Source organism: Capra hircus, chromosome 10 (assembly GCF_001704415.2).
Source record: "Capra hircus breed San Clemente chromosome 10, ASM170441v1, whole genome shotgun sequence".
Taxonomy (NCBI): domain Eukaryota; kingdom Metazoa; phylum Chordata; class Mammalia; order Artiodactyla; family Bovidae; genus Capra; species Capra hircus.
Window position 1 is genome coordinate 10,530,461 of NC_030817.1, and position 27,584 is coordinate 10,558,044.

At 39.7% G+C, this 27,584-nt stretch overlaps 1 protein-coding gene across 2 annotated transcripts in view; it reads left to right on the top strand.

Moving 5' to 3' along the window:
* The window catches only part of STON2 (stonin 2), a 170,662-nt gene extending 167,843 nt beyond the window's left edge, over nt 1-2,819 (top strand). For both annotated transcript variants that reach the window (XM_018053892.1, XM_018053893.1), the window contains one exon: nt 927-2,819. In XM_018053892.1, the coding sequence (XP_017909381.1) occupies nt 927-1,010 (84 nt within the window). In that variant the 3' untranslated portion in view covers nt 1,011-2,819. The remainder of the gene's footprint in view (nt 1-926) is intronic.

The window sequence follows — 27,584 nt, forward strand, 5'->3', positions numbered from 1 at the left end:
TCTTGTGGCCAGGAAAAAAAAGACAAAACTCAGCACTTCAAACATGACCAAGTCAGCTGTTTTGTCTGAATTCTTTCCCTCATTATTATAAACATCGGTATTGAGAGAAGCAGCTTTCATTATGAAGCTCCGTAACTCAAAAGATTCACTGCCTGACTTATCAGAAGGCTTCAGATGAGCTGTGTCACTCTCAAGACAAGATTAATTGATTAATCCCTTTATAATTAACAGCTATAGTATTCTGCAAAAGATACAGGCAGAACTGTAAATACTATTGGACGCGCTTTTTTTTTTTTTTTTTTTGGCTGTGCCGCACGGTAGGTAAGATCTTAGTTCACTGACCAGGGATCAAACCTGTGCCCCTTGCAGTAGAAGTGCAAAGTCCTGACCTTTGGACTACCAGGGAATTCTCTGCAGACTGTTTAAAGGGACAAAGTCACGGAGAGTGTAAACAGCCAACTGCAAAGAAATCCATTCATTTGATAAACCTTTGTGTATGCCTGTATTTTGGGGGTTTAATAGTTAAAAAGGGCCTGCCCTGTTTTACAGAGCCTGTGGTGTAGTGGGGCTGGGCAAGTGTACAGGGTGCAGGGGATATATACACAGGGGGGGCACCTGATTCTACCTGGGGAGTCAAGAATAGCTTTATAGGAGACTTTGAGCAATTGTGCAAGGCAAAGAAGAAGGATTCCCAGGTGGACTGAGAGGGAGAGGAATTCCAGACCAAGCCAAGGGCACGTGCACATTCAAAGCCATGATGCAGACAGGCCCAGTAGCTTGGTGTGGCTAAACCCCAGAACATTAACCAAACTATAAGGACGGACTCTCAAAGAACCTAGTGAGGTTTTTCTCTTTTGGTTAGTTGTTGGGGTGTTTTCCTGATATTTCTTTCTGATTATTTCTCTCGGATGTCTATTCCTTGACAGGTGGAAATTGAGCAAAAAAAGAGTTTGAAGCTGGACTTGGACGGAGACGACATGGAAAATCCCAAGGAGTGCGGGGTCCAGTGATGAGGCTGTCTTGCAGGGGTTCCTGACCCAAGTGGCACAATAGGATGTCTTCCTGAATAGCTGAAATTCAAGTCAGTACCTAGCATGGCTCCTCCCTGTGGGGAACAGGGTATGGACCGTCCTGTTTGTAGTTACCTGTATTCTAACAGGAAACCCTAAGATGGCTGCCTGAGAGAGGCTCTGACTATGCTTGAAGCTGTCGGGTCCCCTGGCCTGTGGAGCTTACCGTATAATTAAGCCTCTTCTCCACTCTTGCTTATCTCACGGCTCTTGGGTGTGGCTTGTCGTGAGTGATCATAGTCAGGAAAAGACCCCCGCCCCCCGGCCCCCTAGTGTTGGTCAATCAATTTCTGGAAAACAGTTTTTTGAGAAGTTAATTAACCAAGACTCCACCTCCATCATTCCCTCTAGAGAAAAAAATGACAAAAGGTACAAAACCAATTTCTTCTCTGGGTCTGCTAGACCTTTCAGAGGTGTCTCCATGCTTCAAATGTTAGCACTATGCAAAGATGTTTCTGAAATGTTTTCTTCTGAGTTCGAGATTGAAACACTTTTTCCATCTTCTAAACTGTCAGTCCCAGGGTTCACCATCCTGAGTCACAATAGACAATGGGGAAAAGGGCACAATAGGATGCTTTTAAATTCCGTAATTAGCCCTGTATTCTGCAAAGAGTGGCTGTTGAAGGGAAAGCAAAATTGAGCTATTTTTCTTCGTTCCAGGGAAAAGGAACATTCATTTTGAGATAATATTCGATTCAGGAGACAGCTTCAATCTCAGTGATTTTCTAAATTCACACTGAAAAATATATGCCATTTCTGACTCCTGAAATAAATGGATACATACATCTCAGGCATTTGTCAAGGGCATTTTGGGAACTCCATTTTATACCTCATAGCCAATAGATAGCTGTGTGTCTCTAACTCAGACTTTGTAGGAAATGTAATTTGAAAAAGATCATTTTAAGAGCTGTTTCAAAATTAAGCTTGTATGAGCTTTTCCTAGAAATTCACACTTTGATAATCACAGTATTCTAATAGATCTGAAAGGCAGAAGACTCTAGGGTAGAGATGGGGGAAGCCATATTTTTCTAATGTTGGGAACCTTAAATCCTGATCCCAGGGATCTAGGACACTCAATATTCTTTCTCTTCATCTGTTCCTGCTCACACTCTGTACTTCCGCATCCCAAAGGGGATACTAGCTCAACAATTTAAAGGCAGCTTTCATTTGCCTTCTTAGTTCTCTGTTGAAGAAGAGAGTAAGGGGGGCAGAAAGTATGCCTATCAGATTTATAGATGACCCAGAAATAGACATATATATATAGTCTGTTGACTAGTAGATTCAGGATTAATTCATCCCATAAATATTCACTGAATTCTAACTATGTACTGACATTAGGATACAGAAATCATTATAATTTTTGAAATATGTGAACATAAGACTGAAACTAAAAGGATAAAATTGAACAGGCATTAATGAGAGACTCCCATATTCTGAGTTTCTTAAATGAAACCTTCTGAGTATAGACGAGGGCACCTATGTGTGTACGGATGTGTGTGTTAATGGGAAAGGTGTTAGAAAGTCTGGTTTCACAGCAGTTTTTGTAGGAATGTTTTCTTAGGGAAATATGAGTTCAGCTTTGAGTTAGGGGTATCTCACAGCTACACGAACACACTTGGCCTGTGGTTACAGAAATCCAGGGAGCCCTGCCCGCGGCACAGCTCAGTCCACATCTGCATGGGGGACTGGGTTCCGTTCTGGGAACTGCATTTTGAGAGAGACATTAATAAATTACTGCATCCAGAGTCAGGTGACCAGGACCGTGAAGAGTCTGATTATATGTGGAACTGGGCAGTAGTTCCCCCGAAGAACAGAAGATAGCTGCAAAGGGATAAAGAGGGGATGATATAATAGCTACCTTGAAATCTCCATTGAACTATAAAAGGGGAGAGGAACTGGACTCTTCCTATGTTGCTTCAAAGGGCAAAAAGAGGAGCTTAATAGATGACAGATGTTTGCTTCAACACAAGAAAGAACCTTGTCATAGGAGTTATTCTAAGGAGGAATGGACTCAACTAGTAGAATTTCCAGTTGCTATAGATACCCAGGCAAAAGCTAAAATAACCCATCTCTCCTAAATGCCATGAAAGGGACTCTAGGATTGGATGTAGGCAAGATTCTTACCAAGATACCGATGTTTAGTTTCAATAGTAATAGGACTCTAACTCTACTTGATTTTATTTTGTAAGTGGCTTTGCATGCTCTTTGAAAAACAGTGAGTTCCTCTAGAGGTCTTTGTCAAGTGGGGGGAATCCAAGGCATAGTCCTTCCCCCCTTGTGCTAAAAGCTCCTGAGGATTCCTCATAGAAGCATTGAGATGGGTGGAAGAATTGCCAAGGTCAAGCATATTCTAGCACCTTCTTTACCCAAGTTTAGAGCCCATGCACCCTCTCAAGAGCTCTGCTTCACCTGCTAGCATCACATATGTATTGGTGGTTGGACCCTTTTTTCCTATTGGTTAATTCTCATTGCCTTTGTGCTTTACCTGGATTTTTTTTTAAACCAAGGGTTGGAAAACTTCCTTCCATACTATCTACATTCAGCAATCAAATTATCATTCATTTTTGAAAACTTAACACCTTGATTTCATCAGATTTGTTTTTCCTCTGTATTTTAGAAATTGCTTATGGGTAGCATTTAGGGAATTGCAAAATGTAAGACTACTTATTTTTAGACATAGTTTCTATGTAGTTTTGTTAATAGTCTACATAGAAAACACAGTTGGACAAATACCTTTTTGATATGCAGATTGTAAGTTTGCTACCCTGAATTTCCATTTTGTGTGTCTATAGCCACAAATACTCCTTTTCTATGTTATCACTAATGTGAAAATATTAGAAGTGAATTCATTTTACCAGTACACAGCCTGTTACTATTAGAACATAAATTAGATATCCCTTGATAGCAAGAGCTGTGCTTTTTTTTTTTTTTTTTTGAGGCTGGTGACTTGCTTTATGACTTCATAGTAAAGGAAGATAAGAAATGCTCTTATTATGATATATCAGACAAGAGAATATGAGGTACTTTGGGGGAGACCATTAACCCCCCTTTGCCACTCTTACTCTTGTGAACATAGTACTAGTTATGTCTTATCAAAATTTTATATTTCACTTAAGTATAATCTGGACAGTTGTTTTTTTTTTTCTATTTTGTCCCCCGCCCCCCCCCCCCCACCTGCCCTGACCATCCTGCATTATTGTCAGGGTTCATAACTCTTGAGAACATTATTTTGGAGGTGGGGAGCAGGGCACTGCATGGCTTGCAGAATCTTAATTCCCTGACTAAGGGAAACCTGGGTCACTACATTGAAGGCTCTGAGTTATAACCACTGGACTGCCAGGGAATTCCTGAGAACATTGTTTAATGTAAAATATTTCTTACTTGAAATGAGAGTAATTTCTTTTCAGATCTTATAGATGAAGGCAGGAGCTTCAAAGTGTTAGCCGCTCATTCGTGTCTGACTCTTTGTGACCCCTGGCCTGTAGCCCTCCGTACTCCTCTGTCCATGGGATTCTCCAGGCAAGAGTATACTGGAGTTCAATTCAGTCGCTCAGTCACGTCTGACTCTTTGAGACTCAATGAATTGCAGCACGCCAGGCATCCTTGTCCATCACCAACTCCTGGATTTCACTCAGACTCATGTCCATCGAGTCGGTGATGCCATCTCATCCTCTGTCATCCCCTTCTCCTCCTGCCCCCAATCCCTCCCAGCATCAGGGTCTTTTCCAATGAGTCAGCTCTTGCATGAGGTGTCCAAAGTACTGGAGTTTCAGCTTTAGCATCAGTAGGTCCCTAGAAATTTACATTCCCAAGAAATGTGACTCATGGAGGCAAGAAATGTATCTTATTCTTTCTACTACCTAGCACCAACTTGGAATATAATAAATTTCAGCTACCTTAAGTCCATGCTGATAGGCCAAACATATTCATGTAATAAAGAACAATGATTAGGTATTCAGTAAATGTTTGCTGAATGAATACTGACCCTGAGACTCCAAGACTAACTAACCCTTCCTTATCATCAAACACTTAGCCTTAAGTATACAAGCATGCTTTCATTTCCTGGAGCACTTAAGTAATTTCTTTTCTTGCCTCCACTGTCAACTAATAACTGTCCGCACTTATGCACTTAATATGCAGCTGAATTTAAATTACAGGGAACCTATTCATATTGAAAAACATTTTTGTGCCCAAAGATAACAGCAGCACAGATGCTGTCAATAGTCTGGATTACTGATTCAGTTTTGTTCTTGCAAGTCAGAGAGCTCTGTGAGCCCGAGCCTTGTCTGTTCGAATGGTCAGTGGGAGAAGGAAGCATTTACTAGAATCAGGGGCATTCTTGTGTGCTAGGTCTTTTGTTTTCCCTAACAGTGACCACTCACCAGTGTCACCGTGTATTTATTTTGTTGGCATAGTATGGAGGAGGCCTGAGATAGTAAGGAGGCCTGAGATAGCAAGCTGAAACTTGTCAAGTAACATCAGGATTTCAGAACTGCTTTCAATCTCGTAAGTTTCATGGCGGTGGGAAAACAGAATGATCCAAATTTCTTCCTCCAACTCTTGAAAATATTAAGTTGATGTGAATAGGAAGTACTGCCATCTAGCCTACTTTTGAAAAATTTTCTCAGTTGGGAATGGTAACTTTAACTCTTCTATGAATGATGATTGTAAGTTAATTCTGGCATATCTAGAGTTTAAGTCATGTTAAAAATGCAACAGGAACTTCAAACAAAACTGGCTAAAAAACTAAGTCCATAAAAAATATCATCCAATAAAGGAATTATCTCTTAACATTTCACTAATAAGTGTCATCCGAACTGTGATAGCTCTTAGGAAATTAGTCATAGCCTTCTCACCAACTTCTAAACATGTTTTCTAAATATGACCAATCTTTAAGTGCCAATTCCCTACAAGTCACCATTTCTTCATTTCTTAATTATATTCTTTGTAAATGAAACTTGCTTTCGATAGTGTGGCTCATATTTATGTATTTAAGGAATTAAAAGTGAAAGAGATGTATAAGGCACTCAACAATGTAGGGAATAAATGTGTGTATCAGTAGTATTCTGATTCACTAAACCAGGAAAATGGAATTTTTACATTTCTACTACTTTGCCTTAGCAAGTCTGATTAAGAGTCTAGTTCTTTTAACAACTGGAAAGAAAAAAGTATCTCTGAATTTGCAATATTCCAGGCCTGTAAAGGCAGAAAATATCTATAGTAATGTGTTTGGTAGTGCCTGGAGAGAGGCAAATAATAATGGCATTTAATGAAAAGTTATAAAAGAACAGAATCAAAAAATATAAAGTAAGGAGAAATGACAAACTGGCCACCAAACCTCAAAATCCATGAACGAGAGGTCATCCCTTAAATGTCAGGAGCTCCAGGAATACTAAGTTTGCCTGGCAGGGATAAACAATAGAGTTAATTGAGTTCAACAAGTATTTGGTCAAGGTTCTGTTCCAGCAGCCAGCTCTATAATGGTAGCTAAGGAAACGCAAGGACACTGGACGGCTGATGTAAAGGGAACCGGAGTTTCTAGGAATCTTTAAAGGACACAGTCATAGAGAAAATCATCATGGTAAGTCATCATGTTTTTCCAATTGGGTTTCAGAACCTCAGCTAAAAAAGTGAAGACTCTGGACTAATTGTTCCCTCAGGTCCTTTCCAGCCCCATTCGCATAAACTATGCTCTGGTGCCACTGCTAGTCATACTCCATGTCAATAGGACTCTTCATACAGTCTTGAGAAGCAAGAAGTTTAAGATGTGAATTCTGGGGAAAGCAGCCAGCCCATCTTTCCCCTTTTTGTGTCTCTATCATTGACCATCTGCCCAGGCGATCCTGCAACCCTCTATTTAGTAGCTGCCTTCAAAACACAGAGAAACACGGTGGATCATGATCTCACTGGCGCTGGGCTCTGGAAGTTCCCCTAGCATCATCCAGCACAACAGTGGGGTGAAGAGGATGTCACAGGATTTGGATATTACCCCAAACAGAAGTAGGTCTAACCCTCCAAGATACAGAAGGGCCATGGCTGACCAACAATTTATAAATATGTCCTTTTATATAAAAGACTTCAGAAATCGAAGGAAGAAAAAATAGGAAAGATTCTGGGAATATCTGTCACATAGTTATGGCAAAACCAGACTAGAGAAAGGGCTGCTCCTCCCTATCTGATCTTTTAGTAACAGGAAAATGTAACTATTAATTTTTTTAAAACCACATACAAGCTACAAAGTAGCATCTCCTTTGTGGTGTGTGTTAGTATGATTTTGTTTCTAGTTGGTCAGATGTAATGGCTTGATTCCAGCCAGCCAGAGGAAGAAATTCCAGCCTCCTCTTCCTTCTGGTCCCGTCTTCTGCCTCAGATCAAGCCCTCAGCGCTGGCTGCGGACTCCCTCTAGCCACACTGTGACTGAAGCGTTAAGCACTGTGGTCTTGCCTCCATGTGCTTCAGGGTCAGTGCCCCCATATGGTTCCCAAGGGGAGCAGCTGTGGGAAAGCAGATGTCCACTCAGGTCCTGACAGCAAGCAGTTAGTTGGACCAGAGCGTCTAAGGGTTTTGAAGTACTGGGGTAGCAGAGGGAAGAATATGAACAGCTCTCACTCTGAGTCAGCATTCATTTAACCTTTGTGCCAGCCTGCCAACAGAACCTAGAGAAAGTTTACCCTATTCAGGAAATGAAACAACCAGTGTTTTAAGCCTGGAAATGATAAAAGAGCACCCCCTCCTCACTGTCCATTTGTGATGCTCATCGTGAATTTCAATATGTCCGGATGGAGGGACCCAGGGTCCTAGTGAATGATTCAGCTGGTCCAAGGCTTGGGTTTTCCTTTCTTCATCATCCATCCTCATTCAGTGTTGTGATTTATTTTATGTAAAAAAGTTTACTTAAAAAATATGTGCCTATGTAATAAAGTCTACACACTGGCTAACTCTATAGAGGTGAGGTTTTGTTTTCAGTTGTTCTGCTGATTATCATCTGTATCCCCCTTTTTGAGCTATGAAAAAGACCTATTAATAAAAACTTTTAAACAAAATCTGTCACGATGCAAGATTTAATTTGATCAATCAAGCATAATAAAAAATGCTTATTATTAAGAAGACTCATCACCCAGTTAATACAGTGAGTGATCATAAGTTGACAAGTTACCAAGTGATTTGTATCCTAGGTTAAGTTTATCATGAATATACTTCAGTGAATTCAAGATATATCTTCTGCATTCCTACTTTGTGCCCAATTCTGTAAGAAAACAAACAGTTCTTACAGGGACTTTTGGCAGTAAGAAAATACATATACAAATAAGTGAGAAATATAAAAGAGCATATAATCAAATAACACTTATTTATATTATGTTCCTGGCATATTTTTAGCACTCAACAAGTAACTGTTTAATTCACTGATGAGTCCAAATGACTAATGTCAACATAAATGCAGGGAAAAAAAACATTATGGACTAAAATACTTGGGAGGTTTTCATAAGAAAGATGGCTTTTCAGTGAGGCCTAGAGGTGGGGATAAAATTGAATTCAGTGGCAAGAGAACAGGAGGTTAGTGTTGGGAAGAAGCAAATGTAAATATAGTTGGATTAAGAGATAAGCCTCACCTGGGTCAGGGGTTCATGCACATCAAGAGGTAAGAGTGACAGAGGGGCCAGGCTGTGGGAGAGCTGGCCTCCAGCTTGAGGTTGGACTCAGTCTCGTAAATGCCGTGGAGCCACTTGAGAATCTTGCCAAGAAAGCTTTATTCTGGAATGACTAATCTGTCTGCAACGTGCAGGTTGGTCTAGGGGAAAGATTGAAGGCAAGGAAAATAAAGGGTGTTTTGTGTGTGTGTGTGTGTGTGTGTGTGTGTAAACAAGAAAGAGAGATGTGTGTTTTGTTTAGTTCAAACAGACCACAGACGTCTTATTGCAAAATACAGTTATCCACAAGGGAAGAACTCAGGCCAATTCAGTGGTTCCTACTATTGAGAAAACTCTATCCTGAACAGAACACACAGAATTTGATAGCCTAGTCAGTGCAAAATTAATTTATATTAGTGATTTATCAGGTATACAATAGGATGAAAAGCCAAATAAGAGCGTAAGCTTTTCTTAGATTGTGGATATTCCCCTCCTTCCCCCTAATCTTCCCTTCCTATCTGCCCAGAGTCCTCTTGAACAAATTTTGAGACCTAACTGTCTGGTTCCTATGCTGTCACAAGGTTTTAGCTTTCTAAAATCCCCCTTTCTTTTAATATCCAAGTGGAGCAACTACTCGAGTAACTGCTTGGGGCCAAGTATGCTTCCTGGGGTTCCTTAGGATTGCGGGGAGGAAGGGCTGGGAATGAGAGGAGGTGAAGATGAGGATTAAATGTCTTCCATGTCACCTGTCAGCTCTCACTCTAAACTCCTCTCAGCTCCTCTTTTATCACTTCCGACTATGTGTTCTGTGTTCCTCCACGCTGGGCACTTTCCGTCTCCCTAGACATAATAATATGACCTAACACTTAGGTAGTGCTCATACTCTGGTGACACCACCTGTACCAAGTATTTTAGATCTTATTTAATGAAGGCAGCCCCCTCTCTCCATTTGTCAAGGCACTAATAATTCAAGGCTGGTGGTACAACCGATGCTTACTTTAGTAAAGAACCTAAAACAAAGTATCACATATCCCTGTTTCTAAAGTTCATTGCCAATACCCCACAGAGGGAATTCTTATTAAAGATCTTTCTCACTTAGCTCTAGCTTGAGTAAAGGCACCAATTTCTCAAGTCCCTAGACTTACTGTTTCACTGCCAAGGGAGAACTGAAAACTCTTCCTAAAAATCCCATCTTAAGTGGGAATTAAGTTTTGAAGTTTCAACACTCTTGAAAATCACTCAAATTGTCTATAAAATAGACTAGGGTGTCAGTCTTCTTTAATGAAAGTCACCCTATGACTGTCAATTTTTCAACTTCTTCATTGAGGATACCACTAGAATCATCACCACCCAAAATCCCAGCCCCCTGAAAAGTGCTTTCCAGTTCATGGTCAATGTGGAGAAATCATTAAAATGAGTCACACAATTATTCCCTGAGTTTAGCAATGTGAATTGACTGTTTCAGGCTTGACAGCATCTTTTATCTGCCTCACAGATCCACTGAGTGGAATGGCAGACCAAATGACTTGAACAGAAGTATATCCATTATACTTCACTTTATTACACAAGGCAACTTTTAGTTCCACTACATCACATCCTGTTATGGACCCAAGAAAAGATGCTGAAGTATCTTTCCATACCAAAGAGAATTATGTGTTAGATCTCCTAAAAAAGAACTTATTCACGATTTTTATTTAGAGGTCTCAAAATTACAGAGAATATTTTTCAGTAGGAGTTAAAACCAAAATACAGGTACTATTCCCAAACACAGTCTAGGCCTCAACAGAAAAGAATGGGATAAAATCAATTCTCTACCTGTCAAGAGCAGACCCAGGGGTCAAGACTTCTCTTAGCTCCCTCTGCTCTCCTCCCCTCTCTTCTTTTCACCAATAGGCATAAAGTTCCAGAGGCCTAGACTAATCTGCTGACAGTAGCAGAGAAAAGGATATATATAATTCAGAAACTGGGACAGTCTCCAGTTATTTCTTCCCACACTGAACTCTTTTTGAACAAGCCCCTATTGTACATCGCTTCTACTGCCTTTAATGCTTATCTGCTGCCTTTTAGCATTTTATATTTATTGGCTTTATCCTCCTCATTAAAAAGCAACAGCTATTATTGCTTTCTCAGTATATGGCCAAAGTGTACCAAAAGCAAAATGAGTCAGCAAGTATAATCAACGTGCAACTGAATGTGACCAAAATTCATTCTATATTTTAGTTAAGACTTTCTTGAAGTCAACTCCTTTCCACTTCTGAGCCTCTGCAGTCTGGAAAATCTACTGCTGCTTTTCTTTCTCTATGCACCTCAGAGGTTTACTGCTGTTAGAAATGCTACAAGAATGCTGAATTCTCCCAATTTGCTAGGCAGTACAAAACTTATCCCTCAATTTCACTCTCTTAATATCTAATAAGGGGATGACAACTGCAAAAAGAAATGCTCAGTGCAAGGGATACAAATATTTGGTGACCAGGCTGAATGTTGGGGCAAAGGAGAATCGACAATTTAGACCTATTGAACCTGGGTATGTTTATCCTGTAAGCTTTGCCAGTAGCCTATCAGAAACCTAATATTTCAAAACCGAAAACAAAAGAACTTGCTGTTTCTTTTGCTACCAAACTAACAAATATATACTAATATATTCTCTCCTGAGACTTTAAAATTATGAACTTAAAGAATACCGAAGACAAAGCAGGACAGACAGGACGCTGCAAAGGTTTGGAGGAGAGTGCAGCTGTTGGTTTTGCAAGCAAAACAGAGGCCTGCACAGGTGGTCCGGGCCGTCACCCTGTGCTGCCCTCAGGCCTGTGTCCACTGGTGCAGGAGGGGGCTGAGCGCTGAAACTCAGGCTTCAGAGGCCGCACCTGGGGAGAGGACTCGTGTTGGTGGTATGGAGACAGCCTGCAGCGACTGGAGGGTGGTATAGGCCACAACCAGGGGTGTATGTGAAAGTCTAGGCCCACCACAGACATCCGGTTCAGGAAGGGGGAGTGGAAGGATGTGTGTTCTCCTGCGAGAGCACCAAAATTGCAACCAGCTGTTGAACAGCCATGGACAGGAGGCCACTGGAACCCACCAAAAAGAAGGTACCCCACGTCCAGAGACAACGAAGAAGATGGAGCGAGATGGTAGGAGGGACGCAATCACAATAAAATCAAATCCCATACCTGCTGGGTGGGTGACCCACAGACTGGAGAATAGTAATACCCAAAGAAGTTCTCACACTGTTGTGAAGGTTCTGAACCCCATGTCAGGATTCCCAGCTTGGGGGATCCAACAAAGGGACTGGGAATTCCCAGGGAATCTGGCCTTAAGGGCCAGTGGGATTTGATGATAGGTCTTCCAGAGGACTAGGGGAGACAGAGACTCCAGTCATAGAGGTCACAAACAAAATTTTGTGCACACCAAGACCCAGAGGAGAGGAGCAGTGACCACACAGGAGACTGAAACAAAACTGCCCGCTAGTGTTGAGGGCCTCCTGTGGGCGTGTGGGTTGGCAAGGGCTCACCACAGGGACGGGGCACTGGAAGGCTCCCTTCGCATAAACCCTCGTGGAGGTCACCATCAAGCCTACCATAGAGCTTGTAGTCACAGACTTTATTTTTGGGGGCTCCAAAATCACTGCCATGAAATGAAGAGATGTTTGTTCCTTGGAAGAAAAGTTTTGACCAACCTAGACAGCATGTTAAAAAGCAGAGACATTACTTTGCCCACAAAGGTCCGTCTACTGAGAGCTATGGTTTTCCCAGTGGTCATGTGTGGATGTGAGAGTTGGACCGTAAAGAAGGCTGAGGTCTGAAGAATTGATGCTTTTGAACTGTGGTGCTAGAGAAGACTCTTGAGAGTCCCTTGGACTGCAAGGAGATCCAACCAGTCCATCCTAAAGGAAATCAGTTCTGAATATTCATTGGAAGGACTGATGCTGAAGCTGAAACTCCAGTACTTTGGCCACCTGATGTGAAGAGCTGACTCATTAGAAAACACCCTGATGCTGGGAAAGATTGAAGGCAGGAGAAGGGGACACCAGAGGATGAGATGGTTGGATGGCATCACCAACTCAATGGACATGGGTTTGAGTAATCTCTGGGAAGTAGTGATGGACATGGAAGCCTAGCAAGCTGCAGTCCATGGGGTCACAAAGAGTCAGACACAACTTAGTGACTGAACAACAACAAGAGCCCAAAGACCCCAGGGATGGGTCACCTCAGGCTAAACAACTATCAGGGAGGGAGTGCAACCCCACCCATCAGCAGATAATTGGATTAAAGCTTTACTGAGCAAGGCCCTAAACACCATAACAAGACCCGGTTTTTCCCATGGCCAATCCCTCCCATCAAGAAGCTTGCAATCTACAGTCAGTGTGATCCCTATCAAATCACCAATGGCATTTTTCACAGAACTAGAATGAAAAATTTCACGGTTCATATGGAAACACTAAAGACCCTGACTAGTGAAAACAGTCTTGTGAAAGAAGAATGGAGCTGGAGGAATCAACTTTCCTCACTTCAGACTATATTACTAAGCTACAGTCATCAAGACAGTATGGAACTGACACCAAAACAGAAATATAGATCAATGGAACAAGATAGAGAGCCAGAAATAAACCCACACACCTGTGGGTACCTTATTATCAACAAAGGAGCCAAGAATATACAATGGGGCAAAGATAGCCTCTGCAATAAGTGCTGCTGGGAAAACTGGACAGCTATTTGTAAAAGAATGAAATTAGAACACTTCGGAACACCATACACAAAGATAAACTCAAAATGGATTAAAGACCTAAATATAAGACCAGAAACTATAAAACTCTTAGAGGAAAACACAAGCAGAACACTCAATGACATAAATCAAGGTCCTGCATGACCCACCTCCTAGAGTAATGGAAATAAAAGAAAACAAGTTGGACCTAATTAAACTTAAGTCTTTTGCACAGCAAAGGAAACAATAAACAAGGTGAAAAGACAAACTTCAGAATGGGAGAAAATAATAGCAAATGAAAAAATTGACAAAGGATTACTTTCCAAAATATACAAACAACTCATACAAGTTAATACCAGAAAAAGAACCCAATTAAAAAGTGAGGAAAAGACCTAAACAGACATTTCTGCAAAGAAGACAGACAGATGGCTAACAAACACATGATAAGATGCTCAACATTGCTCATTATTAGAGAAATGCAAATCAAAACTACAACAAGATATCACCTCACACCTGTGAGAGTGGCCATCATCAAAAAGTCTACAAACAATAAATGCTGGAGATGGTGTGGAGAGAAGGGAATGCTTTTGCACTGTTGGTGGGAATGTAAATTGATATAGCCACTATGGAAGATGGCATGGAGACTCCTCAAAAACCCAGGAATAAAAAACCACCAATGACCCAGAAATCCCACAACTAGAGATGTACTCTGAGGAAACCAAAATTGAAAAAGACACATGTATCTCAATGTTCACTGAAGCACTATTACAATAGCTAGAACATGGAGGCAACCTAAAAGTTCATCGACAATGGAATATTACTCAGTCTTAAAAAGGAATGCATTTGAGTCAGTTCTAATGAGGTGGATGAACCTACAGCCTATTACACAAAATAAAGTAAGTCAGAAAGAGAAAGATAATATCATATACTAGCATATATATGTGGAATCTAGAAAGATGGTACTGATGAATTTATTTACATGGAAGCAATGGGAAAACAGACATAGAGAACAGACTTATGGACACAGTGACGGGGAAGAAGGAGAGGGTGAAATGTATGGAAAGAGTAACATGGAAACTTACATTACCACATGTAAAATAGATAGCCATTGGGAATGTGCTGTATGACTAAGGAAACTCAAAAGGGGGCTCTGTTAACAACCTAGATGGGTGGGAAGGGGAAGGAGATGGGAGGGAGGTTCAAGAGGGGACATATGTATAACTATGGCAGATTCATGTTGATATTTGGCAGAAAACAACAAAATTCTGTAAAGCAATAATCCTTCAATTATAAAATAAATAATTTTAAAAAGCTTACACAAGCCTCTTAGCCTCATCCATCAGAAGGCAGACAGAAGAAGCAAGAAAAGACACAGTCTCACAGCGGCTAAAACAAAAACCATATTACAGAAAGTTAATCATCATGAAACGGCAGAAAGTTATATCCCAGATGAAGGGACAAGATAAAAGCCCAGAGAAAAAATATAAATGAAGTGGAGATAGGCCCACCACAGAAGTGAAGTGCCTTTGTTAATAAGCATGGAAGGAAGGGACGGAGGTCTCCATAAAAGCCTCTTTTCCCGCACACTCTCGGAAGACTTGGCGCCACCTCTAAAAGTTTGGGGAGAGCAACAGCAGGCTGCCCACATGCGACAGTGGGGCTGAAACCTGAGGTGTGCAGATTTATGCCTTACATATATCAATGGACAGATCTTCTGAACAGAAAATCAATAAGGCAACAGAGATCCTAAATGATACCATACTACCGAACACAATCTACAGATTCAATGCAATCCCTATCCAAATACCAACTGCATTTTTCGCAGAACTAGAATAATTAAAAAAATTTGTATGGAAACACAGAAGACCTTGAATAGCCAAAACAATCCTGAGAAAGAACAGAGCTGGAGGAATCAGGCTCCCTGACTTCACATTATATTACAAAACTATAGTAAGCAAAACAATATGGTACTGGCACAAAAAACAGACACATAGATCTATGGGACAGAATAGATAGACTAGGAAAAAAAAAAAAACCCATGCACTTATGGTCAATTAATCTATGACAAAGAAGGCAAGACTATACAAAGGAGAAGAGACAGTCTCTTCAATAAGTGGTACTGGGAAAACTGGACAGCTACATGTAAAAGAATGAAACTAGACTATTTTCTAACACTATACACAAAAATAAACTCAAAATAGACTAAAGACCTTAATATAAGACTGGATAATATAAAACTCTTAGGGGAAAACATAGGCAGAATGCTGTTTGACATACATCACACCAGTATATTTTTGGCTCTGTTTCCTAAAGCAAAGGAATTATAAGCAAAAATAAACAAATGGGACCTAATCAAACTTAAAAGGTTTTGCACAAGAAAGGAAACCATTGACAGAATGGAAAGACAACCTATTGAATGGGAGAAAAACTTGGAAAATGGTATTATTTGTAAGTGGTTAATGTCCCAAATATATATACAGCTTATCCAGCTCATACAACTCAGCATCAACAAACAACCAACCTCCTCCCCAAACCCAAGCCACCCAATTAAAAAAAATCTGCAGAAGAAATGAATAGACATTTTTCCAAAAAGGACATGCATGTGGCCAACAGGCACAGAAAAAGATCCTCAACATTGCTAATCATCAGGGAAATGAAAATCAAAACCTCAGTGAGATGTCACCTCAGACCTGCCAGAATAGTTATAATCAAATAGAACACAAGTAACAAATGTTGGCAAGAATGTAGAGAAAAGGGAACTTTTGAACACCATTGTTGGGAATGTTAATTTGTGTAGCCACTGTGGAAAACAGGTTTATTTAAAAACTAAAAATAGAACCACCACATGACCCGCCAATTCCATTTGTAGACATATTTGAAAAAAAAATGAAGCCACTAATTTGAAAAGATACATGGACCCCAATGTTCATAGCAGTATTACTTACAATTGTCAAGACACAGAGGCAAATTAAGTGTCCATAACAGACAGGTGAAGAAAATCAGGTGTGATGTATAATGGAATACTACTCAGTCATAAAAACGAATGAAATTTTGCCATTTGCAACCACAGATGGACTTGGAAGGTAATTTTGCAAAGTGAAATTAAGTCAGAAAAAGACTAATACTGTATGATATCACTTATGTGTGTAATCTAAAATATAAAACTATAAAAAAATATAACCAAAAAAAAGACTCACAGATATAGAGAACTAACAGTGGCTGTGGAGGGGCAACATAAGGGTAGGAGATTCAGTTCAGTTCAGTTCAGTTGCTCAGTCATGTCCGACTCTTTGCGACCACATGAACCGCAGCACGCCAGGCCTCCCTGTCCATCGCCAACTCCCGGAGTTCACCCAAACTCTTGTGCATCAAGTCAGTGATGCCATCCAACCATCTCATCCTGTGTCGTCCCCTTCTCCTCCTGCCCCTCCCAGCATCAGAGTCTTTTCCAATGAGTCAACTGTTTGCATGAGGTGGCCAAAGTACTGGAGTTTCAGCCTCAGCATCAGTCCTTCCAATGAACACTCAGGACTGGTCTCCTTTAGGACGGACTGGTTGGATCTCCTTGCAGTCCAAGGGACTCTCAAGAGTCTTCTCCAACACCACAGTTCAAAAGCATCAATTCTTCGGCACTCAGCTTTCTTCACAGTCCAACTTTCACATTCATACACGACCACTGGAAAAACCATAGCCTTGACTAGATGGACCTTAGTCGGCAAAGTAATGTCTCTGCTTTTGAATATGCTATCTAGGTTGGTCATAACTTTCCTTCCAAGGAGTAAGCGTCTTTTAATTTCATGGCTGCAGTCACCATCTGCAGTGATTTTGGAGCCAAAAAAAATAAAGTCTGACACTGTGTCCACTGTTTCCCCATCTATTTCCCATGAAGTGATGGGACCGGGTGCCATGATCTTCGTTTTCTGAATGTTGAGCTTTAAGCCAACTTTTTCACTCTCCTCTTTCACTTTCATCAAGAGGCTTTTGAGTTCCTCTTCACTTTCTGCCATAAGGGTGGTGTCATCTGCATATCTGAGGTTATTGATATTTCTCCGGCAATCTTGATTCCAGCTTGTGTTTCTTCCAGTCCAGCGTTTCTCATGATGTACTCTGCATAGAAGTTAAATAAGCAGGCTGACAATATACAGCCTTGACGTACTCCTTTTCCTATTTGGAACCAGTCTGTTGTTCCATGTCCAGTTCTAACTGTTGCTTCCTGACCTGCATATAGGTTTCTCAAGAGAGATTAAGAGATAGAAACTATCAATAGATAAAATAAGCTATACGGATATACTGTACAACACAGAGAATATAGCCAATATTTTATAATAACCATAAAGGGAATGTAACCTTTAAAAATTGTGAATCACTATATTGTACACCTTATATAATATTATACATCAACTATAATTCAGTTAAAAAGAACAAATGCATATGGATCACACTTATATGAGGTACTTAGTGTAGTCCAAATCAGAGACACAAAGTAGACTGATGGTTGCCAGAAGCTGGGGTCAGAGGGGAACGGGGAAGTACTGTTTACTGCACACAGAGTTCCACTTCTGCAAGATGAAGCATTCTAGAGATGGATGTTTGATGACAGTAGCACAACAATATGAATGTATTTAATACCACTGGCTAGTGTGCTTAAAAATGGTTAAGATGATAAATTTTGTTATACATATTTTACAATAAAAAACCACTAAAAAAATCAACACCATTACTCCCACCAAATACAATCCTATTTCTGTGTTCTAACAACAAAGCTTCTCAAAAAGTTGTCTATATTTGTTCTCATCATTTTTTCACTTATTTTCTTCTCAATTCATTCCAACTTATTTTCCGTCTCCATCATTACACCATAATGGTTTTTTCCCCAAAGCCTTTCAACTTGATAAATCCAAGATTTTTTTCCTATCGTGATCTTGCTTGCTTCTTATATAAGAAGCACTGGACAGCAAGAAGCACTCTCTTTGAAACATTCTCTTCCCTTGGTGCCTATATCCACTCTTCATTCTTAGTCCCACTCTCCTGGTTTATATGCTACGTCATTTCCTGCTCCTTCCCAGTTGTGTTTTTTGGCTCTTTCTCCTAGGTCTATTCCCTAAATATCAGCATGCTTCCATTTCTCCCTTTACACTCCACCCGTGATCTCATACATTCCATGGCTATAAATAACTATACATGCTAAATGATTCACAAATCTTTATCTCCAGGTCAGTTTATTGAGCTCTAAACCCATATTCAGGCTTATTATTGTCTCCGTCTGAATGTTCAACAGACATCTAAACCTAACCAAAGCATAACTTTTCTCATACAAACATGTTTTTCCTTCAGTTTTCCCCAACCTAAGTATAATAGGGCACCAATATTCTCTCATTTACTTAATAGAAACCTATGAAGTGTTTTTGATTGTTCATTTTTCTAAGCTTCATATTCTACCCAAAGCAAGCCTCGTTGTGTCTCTTTTCAAAACACACGATCAATCTATCTCCACTCTTCTTACCTGAGTTTCTACAATTACCAAACATGTTTCAAAACATTTTATTTATGTATCTCATCTGTTATCTGTCTCATCAGCCTTATGAGCTTCATGAGTGAAGGGAATTTGGTCTGCTTTGCTCTGTGTGTACCCTCCTGGTCTAGAACAGGACTTGATGCACCATAAATATTTGTTGAATGAATGGAAGAAAAGTCTAGTGGGAGTCAAAAAAGTAATTATAAAACTTTCTAAAAAAGGAGGCTATGTACACAATTTAGAAAAGATATTATTTCCAGACATTAGAATTAGGTACAGCTTAATCCTTCTTTTGTATGAGAGAAAAATAAGTACCAGAGTAAACAACACTGGGAAAATGTTTATCTTAATTTTCCCTTTAAAATGTATATTGAAACAAAATATGCAAGTAATTATATCAAATATTATTACTTTTCTAATGATTTTTTAAAAGAGAAATAATGATAGGGAAAATGATGGAAAGAATTAAAGGATTCAAGAGCTGATTTCTCCAGGAAGGAAGAAAGGATAAAGATCTGTGGAGACATTTAGGTGTGTGGTATGAAGAAAGGCACAGAAAAAGGTAAAGAACTTTTTTCTAGAGGAAAGAAAACAAGTTGGTCCCAATTTTACAGGACAGCTTTGTGGGATTTTACAAAGTCAAAGAGGCAGCAGGGACAACCTGTGGACTGGCTTAACTTGTGAGTACTGATGAATACTTAACAGGCGGAAATCCTAAGACTCATAAACTCCATTTCTAAGAATCCATCCTACAAAGATAGTAACAGAAGTATATACAGGGGAATGCACAAGGATATTGTTGCAGCAGTGTTTAAAATACGGAGGAAAAAAGAGTCTAACTGTACTTTTCAAGATAATAAAGTACTGCATATTCATACTATGAAATTCCATGCAGCCACTAAAAACACCTGAGACAGCTTGAAATTTACTAGCCCAGAAAGAGGTCTGTGATAGATTGGATCTATGAAAAAAAGCAAGTTGCCTATAAAATTTAAAGCATAATTCCACTATTATATTTCCCTATCTAGAGATACGTGCAGGGAAGACACAGGTGTGACTGAGAGGTCTGAGCAGAGACAGGAACACAGGAATTCCGTTTTTATTTTCTATAATTTTTATTTGATGGTTTTAGTAATTTAACACTCCTCATTTTGCTGCCCTCCCACTCTCAACAAAATATTTCTTAAATGTTATGATTGGCTAAGGTTAAAATTAAGAGGGCTAAATAGAGACTGAGAACAAATTGAGACTTTCAAAATGGTCTGTATTTGATAATCATCCAATCACCTTTTTTAAAAGACAGGAACTCTGATTGAATTTTTTGAAGCCATTATTGGGAGGATGAAACTACATCAAGGTCACTGAACAAGGGCTATGTTTACCATTTCTTTAAAAAGAAAAAATAAAAGCAAAGCGAGAAAGGGAGACTATGAGAAGAAAAGGGAGGGAGAAAGAAAAGTATAATATGTTAACAGAACTTAAGGGAAAAGGGCAAAGAGAAAGAAGGGATTTGGACTTGACAGTGTTGTCATTTGCTAAAATTAGCAAGAATTAAGAAGGAAATTAAATGACACTCCTTGGAAGGAAAGTTATGACCAACCTAGACAGCATATTAAAAAGCAGAGACATTACTTTGTCAACAAAAGTCCATCTAGTCAAGGCTATGGTTTTTCCAGAGGTCATGCATGGATGTGAGAGTTGGACTGTAAAGAAAGCTGAGCGCTGAAGAATTGATGCTTTTGAACTGTGGTATTGGAGAAGGCTCTTGAGAGTCCCTTGGACTGCAAGGAAATCCAACCAGTCTATTCTAAAGGAGATCAGTCCTGGGTATTCATTGGAAGGACTGATGTTGAAGCTGAGACTCCAATACTTTGGCCACCTGATGCGAAGAGCTGACTCATTTGAAAAGACCCTAATGCTGAAAAAGACTGAGGGCAGGAGGAGAAGGGGACAACAGAGGATGAAATAGTTGGATGGCATCACTGACTCAATGGACATGAGCTTAGGTGAACTCTGGGAGCTGGTGATGGACAGGGAGGCCTGGCATGCTGTAGTTCATGGGGTTGCAGAGTCGGACATGACTGAGCGACTGAATTGAAGAAGGAAATATGTGATGATTTCTATCTTTTGAAAATAAAACCACAGTTAGTGATAAATGTCACTAAGCAGGCAGCAAAATATATGAAAAGGAAATGAAACACCACCCTAGGGACTGTGGTTTCCTAGTCTTGTATTCTATCCAGGCTCAGGTGTATTTTTCCATCCTGTGGCCAAATAACAGTATTGATTTTTATCACATACTACAATATATCTGAAGCCTGAAAACTTATCGTTTGAGATTTACTTAGGAATGATGCTAAAGCTGAAACTCCAATACTTTGGCCACCTCATGCAAAGAACTGACTCACTGGAAAAGACCCTGATGCTGGGAGGGATTGGGGGCAGGCGGAGAAGGGGACAACAGAGGATGAGATGGCTGGGTGGCATCACCGACTCGATGGACATGAGTTTGAGTGAACTCCAGGAGTTGGTGATGGACAGGGAGGCCTGGTGTGCTGTGATTTATGGGGTCGCAAAGAGTCAGACATGACTGAGCGACTGAACTGAACTGAACTGAACTGAACTGATAATGGATTCTACACTTCACAAATGAGCAATCATAACTCTTGACTAGAGATTTATATAACGTCTCAGTTTTAAACAATCTGAGTCATTTTAGGAAAGTGATGATCTTCAACTGAAGTGAAAACAGAGAAATCAGTTATTCAAATGATCTATCCTCAAGAACTGGTATCTAGAGTGTAGTATGTGTTTTATCTCAAACCTGGAACTACTTTCTTCGTTGATTCTAATTTTACAGATGGAAAAAACTCACATGTTCAAAAGATAGATACGGATTGGCAAACTCAGTTCAGAAGTATGTTCTGATTCCTATTTTTGTTCCACTCCACTGCTTAACATGAAGCAGACAAAGACAAAATAGAACTCATTTAATTTTCAATGCTATCAATATTATCATCATCTCTAATCATTATGGGGGGCCTACTTTGTGCCAATCACTGAGCTAAAGGGCTTGACATGTACTGTCTCTTAGTCCTCCCACAATTCTCTAAAGTAGAGAATTATTAATTTCACTAACTGCCATTTTACAGATGAGGTAACTTGTCTATGCCTGGAACTAGGACAAGCACCTTAGTCTATGTAATTACAAAGTTCATGCTCCTGAGTACTGCTATTCCATTATCCCTGTCAATATACATGGCCTCTTCTAATTTATTGTGCAATGACATTGGTACAGGCCCAATTATATTTTTCTGTCTACACAATGGGAGGTATACTATTGGTCCATCAGGTAAAATAGAATAGAAAGACTTCTCCTTCCCAGTGTTCTACCACTAAAAAGTCACCCTCCATTCTCTTGTTTTATGAAAGCATTTAAAATATAATTGTAAAGTTAAGACAGAAATGTTTTGATTAGAAATACTTGCTAGAAAATGACCACTCTTGTCAAGTTCAGTAACTGAGTAAATGCTATTTTGAATGGGAAATGGATGATTTTCAACTGACGTAGAAACAGAGAAATCAGTTATTTAAATGATTTAATAAATGCGTTTGATGATGCTTTTTACAGAGGCAATTATATTTAATTGGGACAAAGTCTCCAAATTTGAATATGTTACAGTTTGTTCTCCCAAATGAAGTTTAACACATTATATAATTAACATATATCTGACAAGCGTAAGGACCAACATAGAGGCTTCCCTGGTGGCTCAGCAGTGACAAATCTGCCTGCTAACACAGGAGACACATGTGAGATTCCTGGGTCTGGAAGATCCCCTGGAGAGGGAAATTACAACCCACTCCAGTATTCTTGCTGGGAAATCCTATGGACAGAGGAGCCCGGTAGGCTATAGTCCATGGAGCTGCAAAAGAATCAGACACAACTAAACAACAACAACAAGAACCAACATGATCTAATTCAAATCCTTCACATCTTCCTTGATTGATAACTTGTTATTCCTAAGACAGGTGGAAAGAGCTTTGAACTTGGACCTCTAACCCTTCATGAGAAAATAGCAATATGTTGGCAAGACATTGCTTAACCCGAGTCTGTTTCCTATCCATAACAAAGGGATAATATTACTGTTTCATTGGACTATTACAAGTTTTAAAGGAGGTTGCGTGTTTTTTAGACTAAATTCACTATTGCTTCTCAGCTTGGCAGGGAACACAAAATGGCAAATTCCTCATCTTTTTAAAACCTCTGTTTTTTTCCAGTTTAAACGTCCTTTGTGCCTACTGGCTATCTCCTTACTTTGAAGAACCATCCTAATATAATGCAAACCCTTGTTCTCAAGAAGGTATTAGAACTATGCCAAGAAACGATTGTTAAATCAAATACCAGCCCTCAGTATTTACACATTCCTTGCTTCCATTATGGTCTGAAATCTATAATAATCTTTCTGCCACTTCCCCTTTTATAATCTCTCCTACCTTTACTATCAGAGGAAGGTAGGTTTTGCAGAAGAACTGAAATTGGCCCATCTAGTTTCAGTAAGAATTCTCTAAGATATAGTTTGTAGATTAAGATTTAATTTACCTGCTATGATGTATTTTATTAGAAAATTGTCTGTGTGGTTATCTTTCATATCAGAAACCTCTATGAAGTTGAAGATATAGGAACAACAGAGTTCGTAGGTAAATCAAAGAAAACCTGGCCATTAGAAAGGTGAGCAAGCACCTTACTCTTCGCCATTTCTAGCTATCCCAGATCACACCTGCTCAACTTGCAGCTGAGATCCAAGAATCAGAGAAACAGGAAACCTGTGTAATTAAACAAAATGTTTAATATTATTTACAATACCAGGCCTTGCTGTATGGATAAAGAGCCATTTGATTGTAAATGATTCACTGGGCTTACTTTAAATTCTTTAGTGGAAAGTTTCATTTAATAATTCCTTTAATTTCATTAAATATCCAGTAAGAGTTCAAATTTCCAGTTTTCTTGCAAATTGTCATCTTTTATAGTTTATAGTTCTATGTATTGTGATCGACTGTTAAGTCTCTTAAATGTCTTAAGCCTGTAAGTTCCACTCTCTTTCTGAAATTGTTTGTTGAAGACAAGACGTCATTTATCCCATACCTTCTCAGGGTCTGGATTTTAATGATTGCACTTTTGACGCAAATAGTTTTAAATGTCCCTGCATCCTCTGTATTTTTTGTAAATTTTAGTTGGATATAGAAGCTTGATCACATTCAGGGTTTATATTTTGGGGTGGTAGGAGTATGAGTAAGACTACTTTACAGGTGGTAGTATGTTCTTCAAGAAGCACATAGTATCTGGGATAAAAAGTTTTAAAAAACTTTTAAAAAAGGACAGGGATCTCCCTGGTAGCCCACTGGCTAAAACTCTGCACTCCCAGTGCAGGGGCCTGGGTTTGATCCCTGGTCAGGAAACTAGATCCCACATGCCACAATTAAGAGCTGGAGCCATCAAATAAATAAACACTTAATTTTTTTAAAAAAAGAAGGACACAATGTCAAGGTATTTCCCTTTTTATGATGCTGGCAGGTGTCAGTGCTTAATTTCTCTATCTCTTAATTCATTAGAGTTTGGGAAATGGTGATATTCTATGATTCTTTATTCGCTTATTAGCTACTTCTTTAAAGAGAAACATCCTCTTATTTACTGTACTGGTTTCCTGAGGCTTTTGTAATAACCACAAACTTGGTGGCTTAAAAACAACAGAAATTTATTCTCATAGTTCTGGAGGCCAGAAGTCCAAAGCAAAAATGTTGGCAGTGACATACTTCCTCCAGAGAGGCTCTAAGGGAGAAATCTATTCTTTGTCTCTCCCAACTCCTGTTAGCTGTTGGCATTCCTTGTTGCTGTACTGCTCCAATTTCTTCCACTGTGGTTACATTTCCTCTTGCTCTCCTGTTTGTTCATTTCTCTGTCCCTTATAAAGACACTTGCCAATGAATTTAGGGTGTACCATGGTAATGATCTCATCACAAAATCCTTATTTTAATTATACCTTCAAAGACCCTTTTTCCAAATAAGGTAACATAAATAAGGATTAGAACATGGACATATCTTTTGGGGGTGGCTACCAGTCAAACCAGGACATCTACTATTTGATACTTGGTGTACAGTTCATAGGAAAGGCTGGAAATGCTTGACTATTTTTATTTACCAATCCTCAAGATGATGAATTGTTTCCCTACCATTCTCCAATGGTGACCAATCAGAATTTTCATTTTTTTAAGCAGCATTATAAATGAACAAATATAAATATTTGATGGAGTTCAACTTGCTGCAAGAACTATCTTATTGATACAAGGAATTCCAGGGGTTGCTAGCCACAACCAGAAGCTGGGAGGAGGCAAGGAAAGATTCTAACCAGAGTGTCAAACAGGGCATAGCCCTGCTGACACCTAGATTTTAGACTTAAAGCTTCCAGAACTACGAGGCAATACAGTTCTGTTGCTTTAAGTCACTCAGTTTGCGCTATTTTATTACAACAGCTCTAGAGAACTAATATACTTCAGTGCTAGCTGTATGAAGAGATATTCCAGGTTCATTCTGTATTAAGTAGGGAAATACTAGAAGAACTTTCCAGGTGGCTCAGTAGTAAAGAATCTGCCTGCCAATGCAGGAGACACAAGAGACATAGGTTTGATCCCTGGGTCAGGAAGATCCCCTTGAGGAAGAAAAGGCAACCCACTCCAGTGGGTTTTCTTGCCTGGAAAATTCCATGGACAGAGGAGCCTGGCGGGATACAGTTCCATGGGGTTACAGAGTCCAACAAAACTGGGTACCCACACACTCTCGTGGCAATAAGGCAATTTCATTTGGTTAAAGTTAGTATTTTTCTTGCCCCAATCCTGGAGTCAGAACTATTTTCAAGCAGTTCTGATTCCTGTTAGTGGAAAATGGTACTGCAAGATTATAATCTGGAGCTAGAAGTTCTCATGTATACCAGGGTGATCACAAGTGAAATGTCTAGGCTTTTTCAGAACTATGTATATAAGTTAAAATAAACTGAATTGGGGTTTTAGTTGCTTTAAAAAAAAAAAGACATTTCCTGCTCTTGACCTAGAATCAGAGTAAGATATTTCTCCAAGGAAAACTCGAAGTATCATTATCTAGGTACTAGGCATACTCATTGCTACTGGCTTGGTTATTATTTCTAGGCTTTTTCAGAGCCAGGGAGAAAAATTTAAGACAAAATACCTCATGATACCTCTATTTCAAATTCAGGACTATAGAATTTTTACTCAGCCTCTTCTATCTTAAATCTAATCTCTCCTATGATGGGACTCCAGCTTCTCAAGAATGATTGGGATGGCATAATTCAGTTCAGTTCAGTTTAGTCACTCAGTCATGTCCAACTCTTTGCGACCCCATGGGCTGCAGCATTCCAGGCTTTCATGTCCATCATCAACTCCCGGAGCACGCTCAAACTCATGTCTGTCGAGTCAGTGATGCCATCCAACCATCTCATCCTCATTCATCCCCTTCTCCTCCTACCTTCAATCTTTCCCAGCATCAAGGTCTTTTCCAATGAGTCCGTTCTTTGCATCAGGTGGCCAAAGTATTGGAGTTTCAGCTTCAGCATCAGTCCTTCCAATGAATATTCAGTGATTTCCTTTAGGATGGACTGGTTGGATCTCCTTGCAGTCCAAGGGACTCTCAAGAGTCTTCTCCAACATCATAGTTCAAAAGCGTCAATTCTTCAGCACTCAGTTTTCTTTATAGTCCTACTCTCACATCCACACACGACTACTGGAAAAACCATAGCTTTGACTAGACTGACCTTTGTTGGCAAAGTGTCTCTGCTTTTTAATATGCTGTCTAGGTTGGTCATAACTTTTCTTCCAAGGACCAAGTGTCTTTTAATTTCATGGCTGCAGTCACCATCTACAGTGATTCTGGAGCCCCCCCAAAATAGTCTCACTGTTTCCACTGTTTCCCCATCTATTTGCCATGAAGTGATGAGACTAGATGCCATGTTCTTAGTTTTCTGAATGTTGAGTTTTAAGCCAACTTTTTCACTCTCCTCTTTAATTAGAACATCATATAAAGTACTCATTTTCTTTATCTTACACATCACATTGAAAAAAGAGTACATATACAACATTACTACCACCAATAAAACTACTAAGAAAAGTGAAAATAATCTTTTGATATGTTTGTCCTTAGAGGATATACCACTGCAGATATACAGTCTAACTACTGTGTTTTTGAAGTCACTTAATAGAGAAGGAAATGGCAACCCACTCCAGGACTCTTGCCTGGAAAATCCCATGGACCAAGGAGCCTGTACAGTCCATGGGGTCGCAAAGAGTTGGACACGACTGAGCAACTTCACTTCATAGTTGCTTTACAATGTTGTATTAGTTTCTGCTGTACAATAAAATAAGTCAGCTATATGTATACATATATCCTCTCCCTCTTGCACCTCCCTCCCACCTCCCACCTCCATCCCGCCCATCTAGGTCACCACAGAGCACCAAGCTGAGCTCCCTGCACTATACAGCAGGTTTCACACATGGCAGTTAACATACATCAATCTCAATCTCTCAATTCATCTCACACAGCCTCTCCCCTCCCCCCATTATTAAAACATTAAAGTACCTGACAGGAAGTTCCAAACCCATTTGCCAACA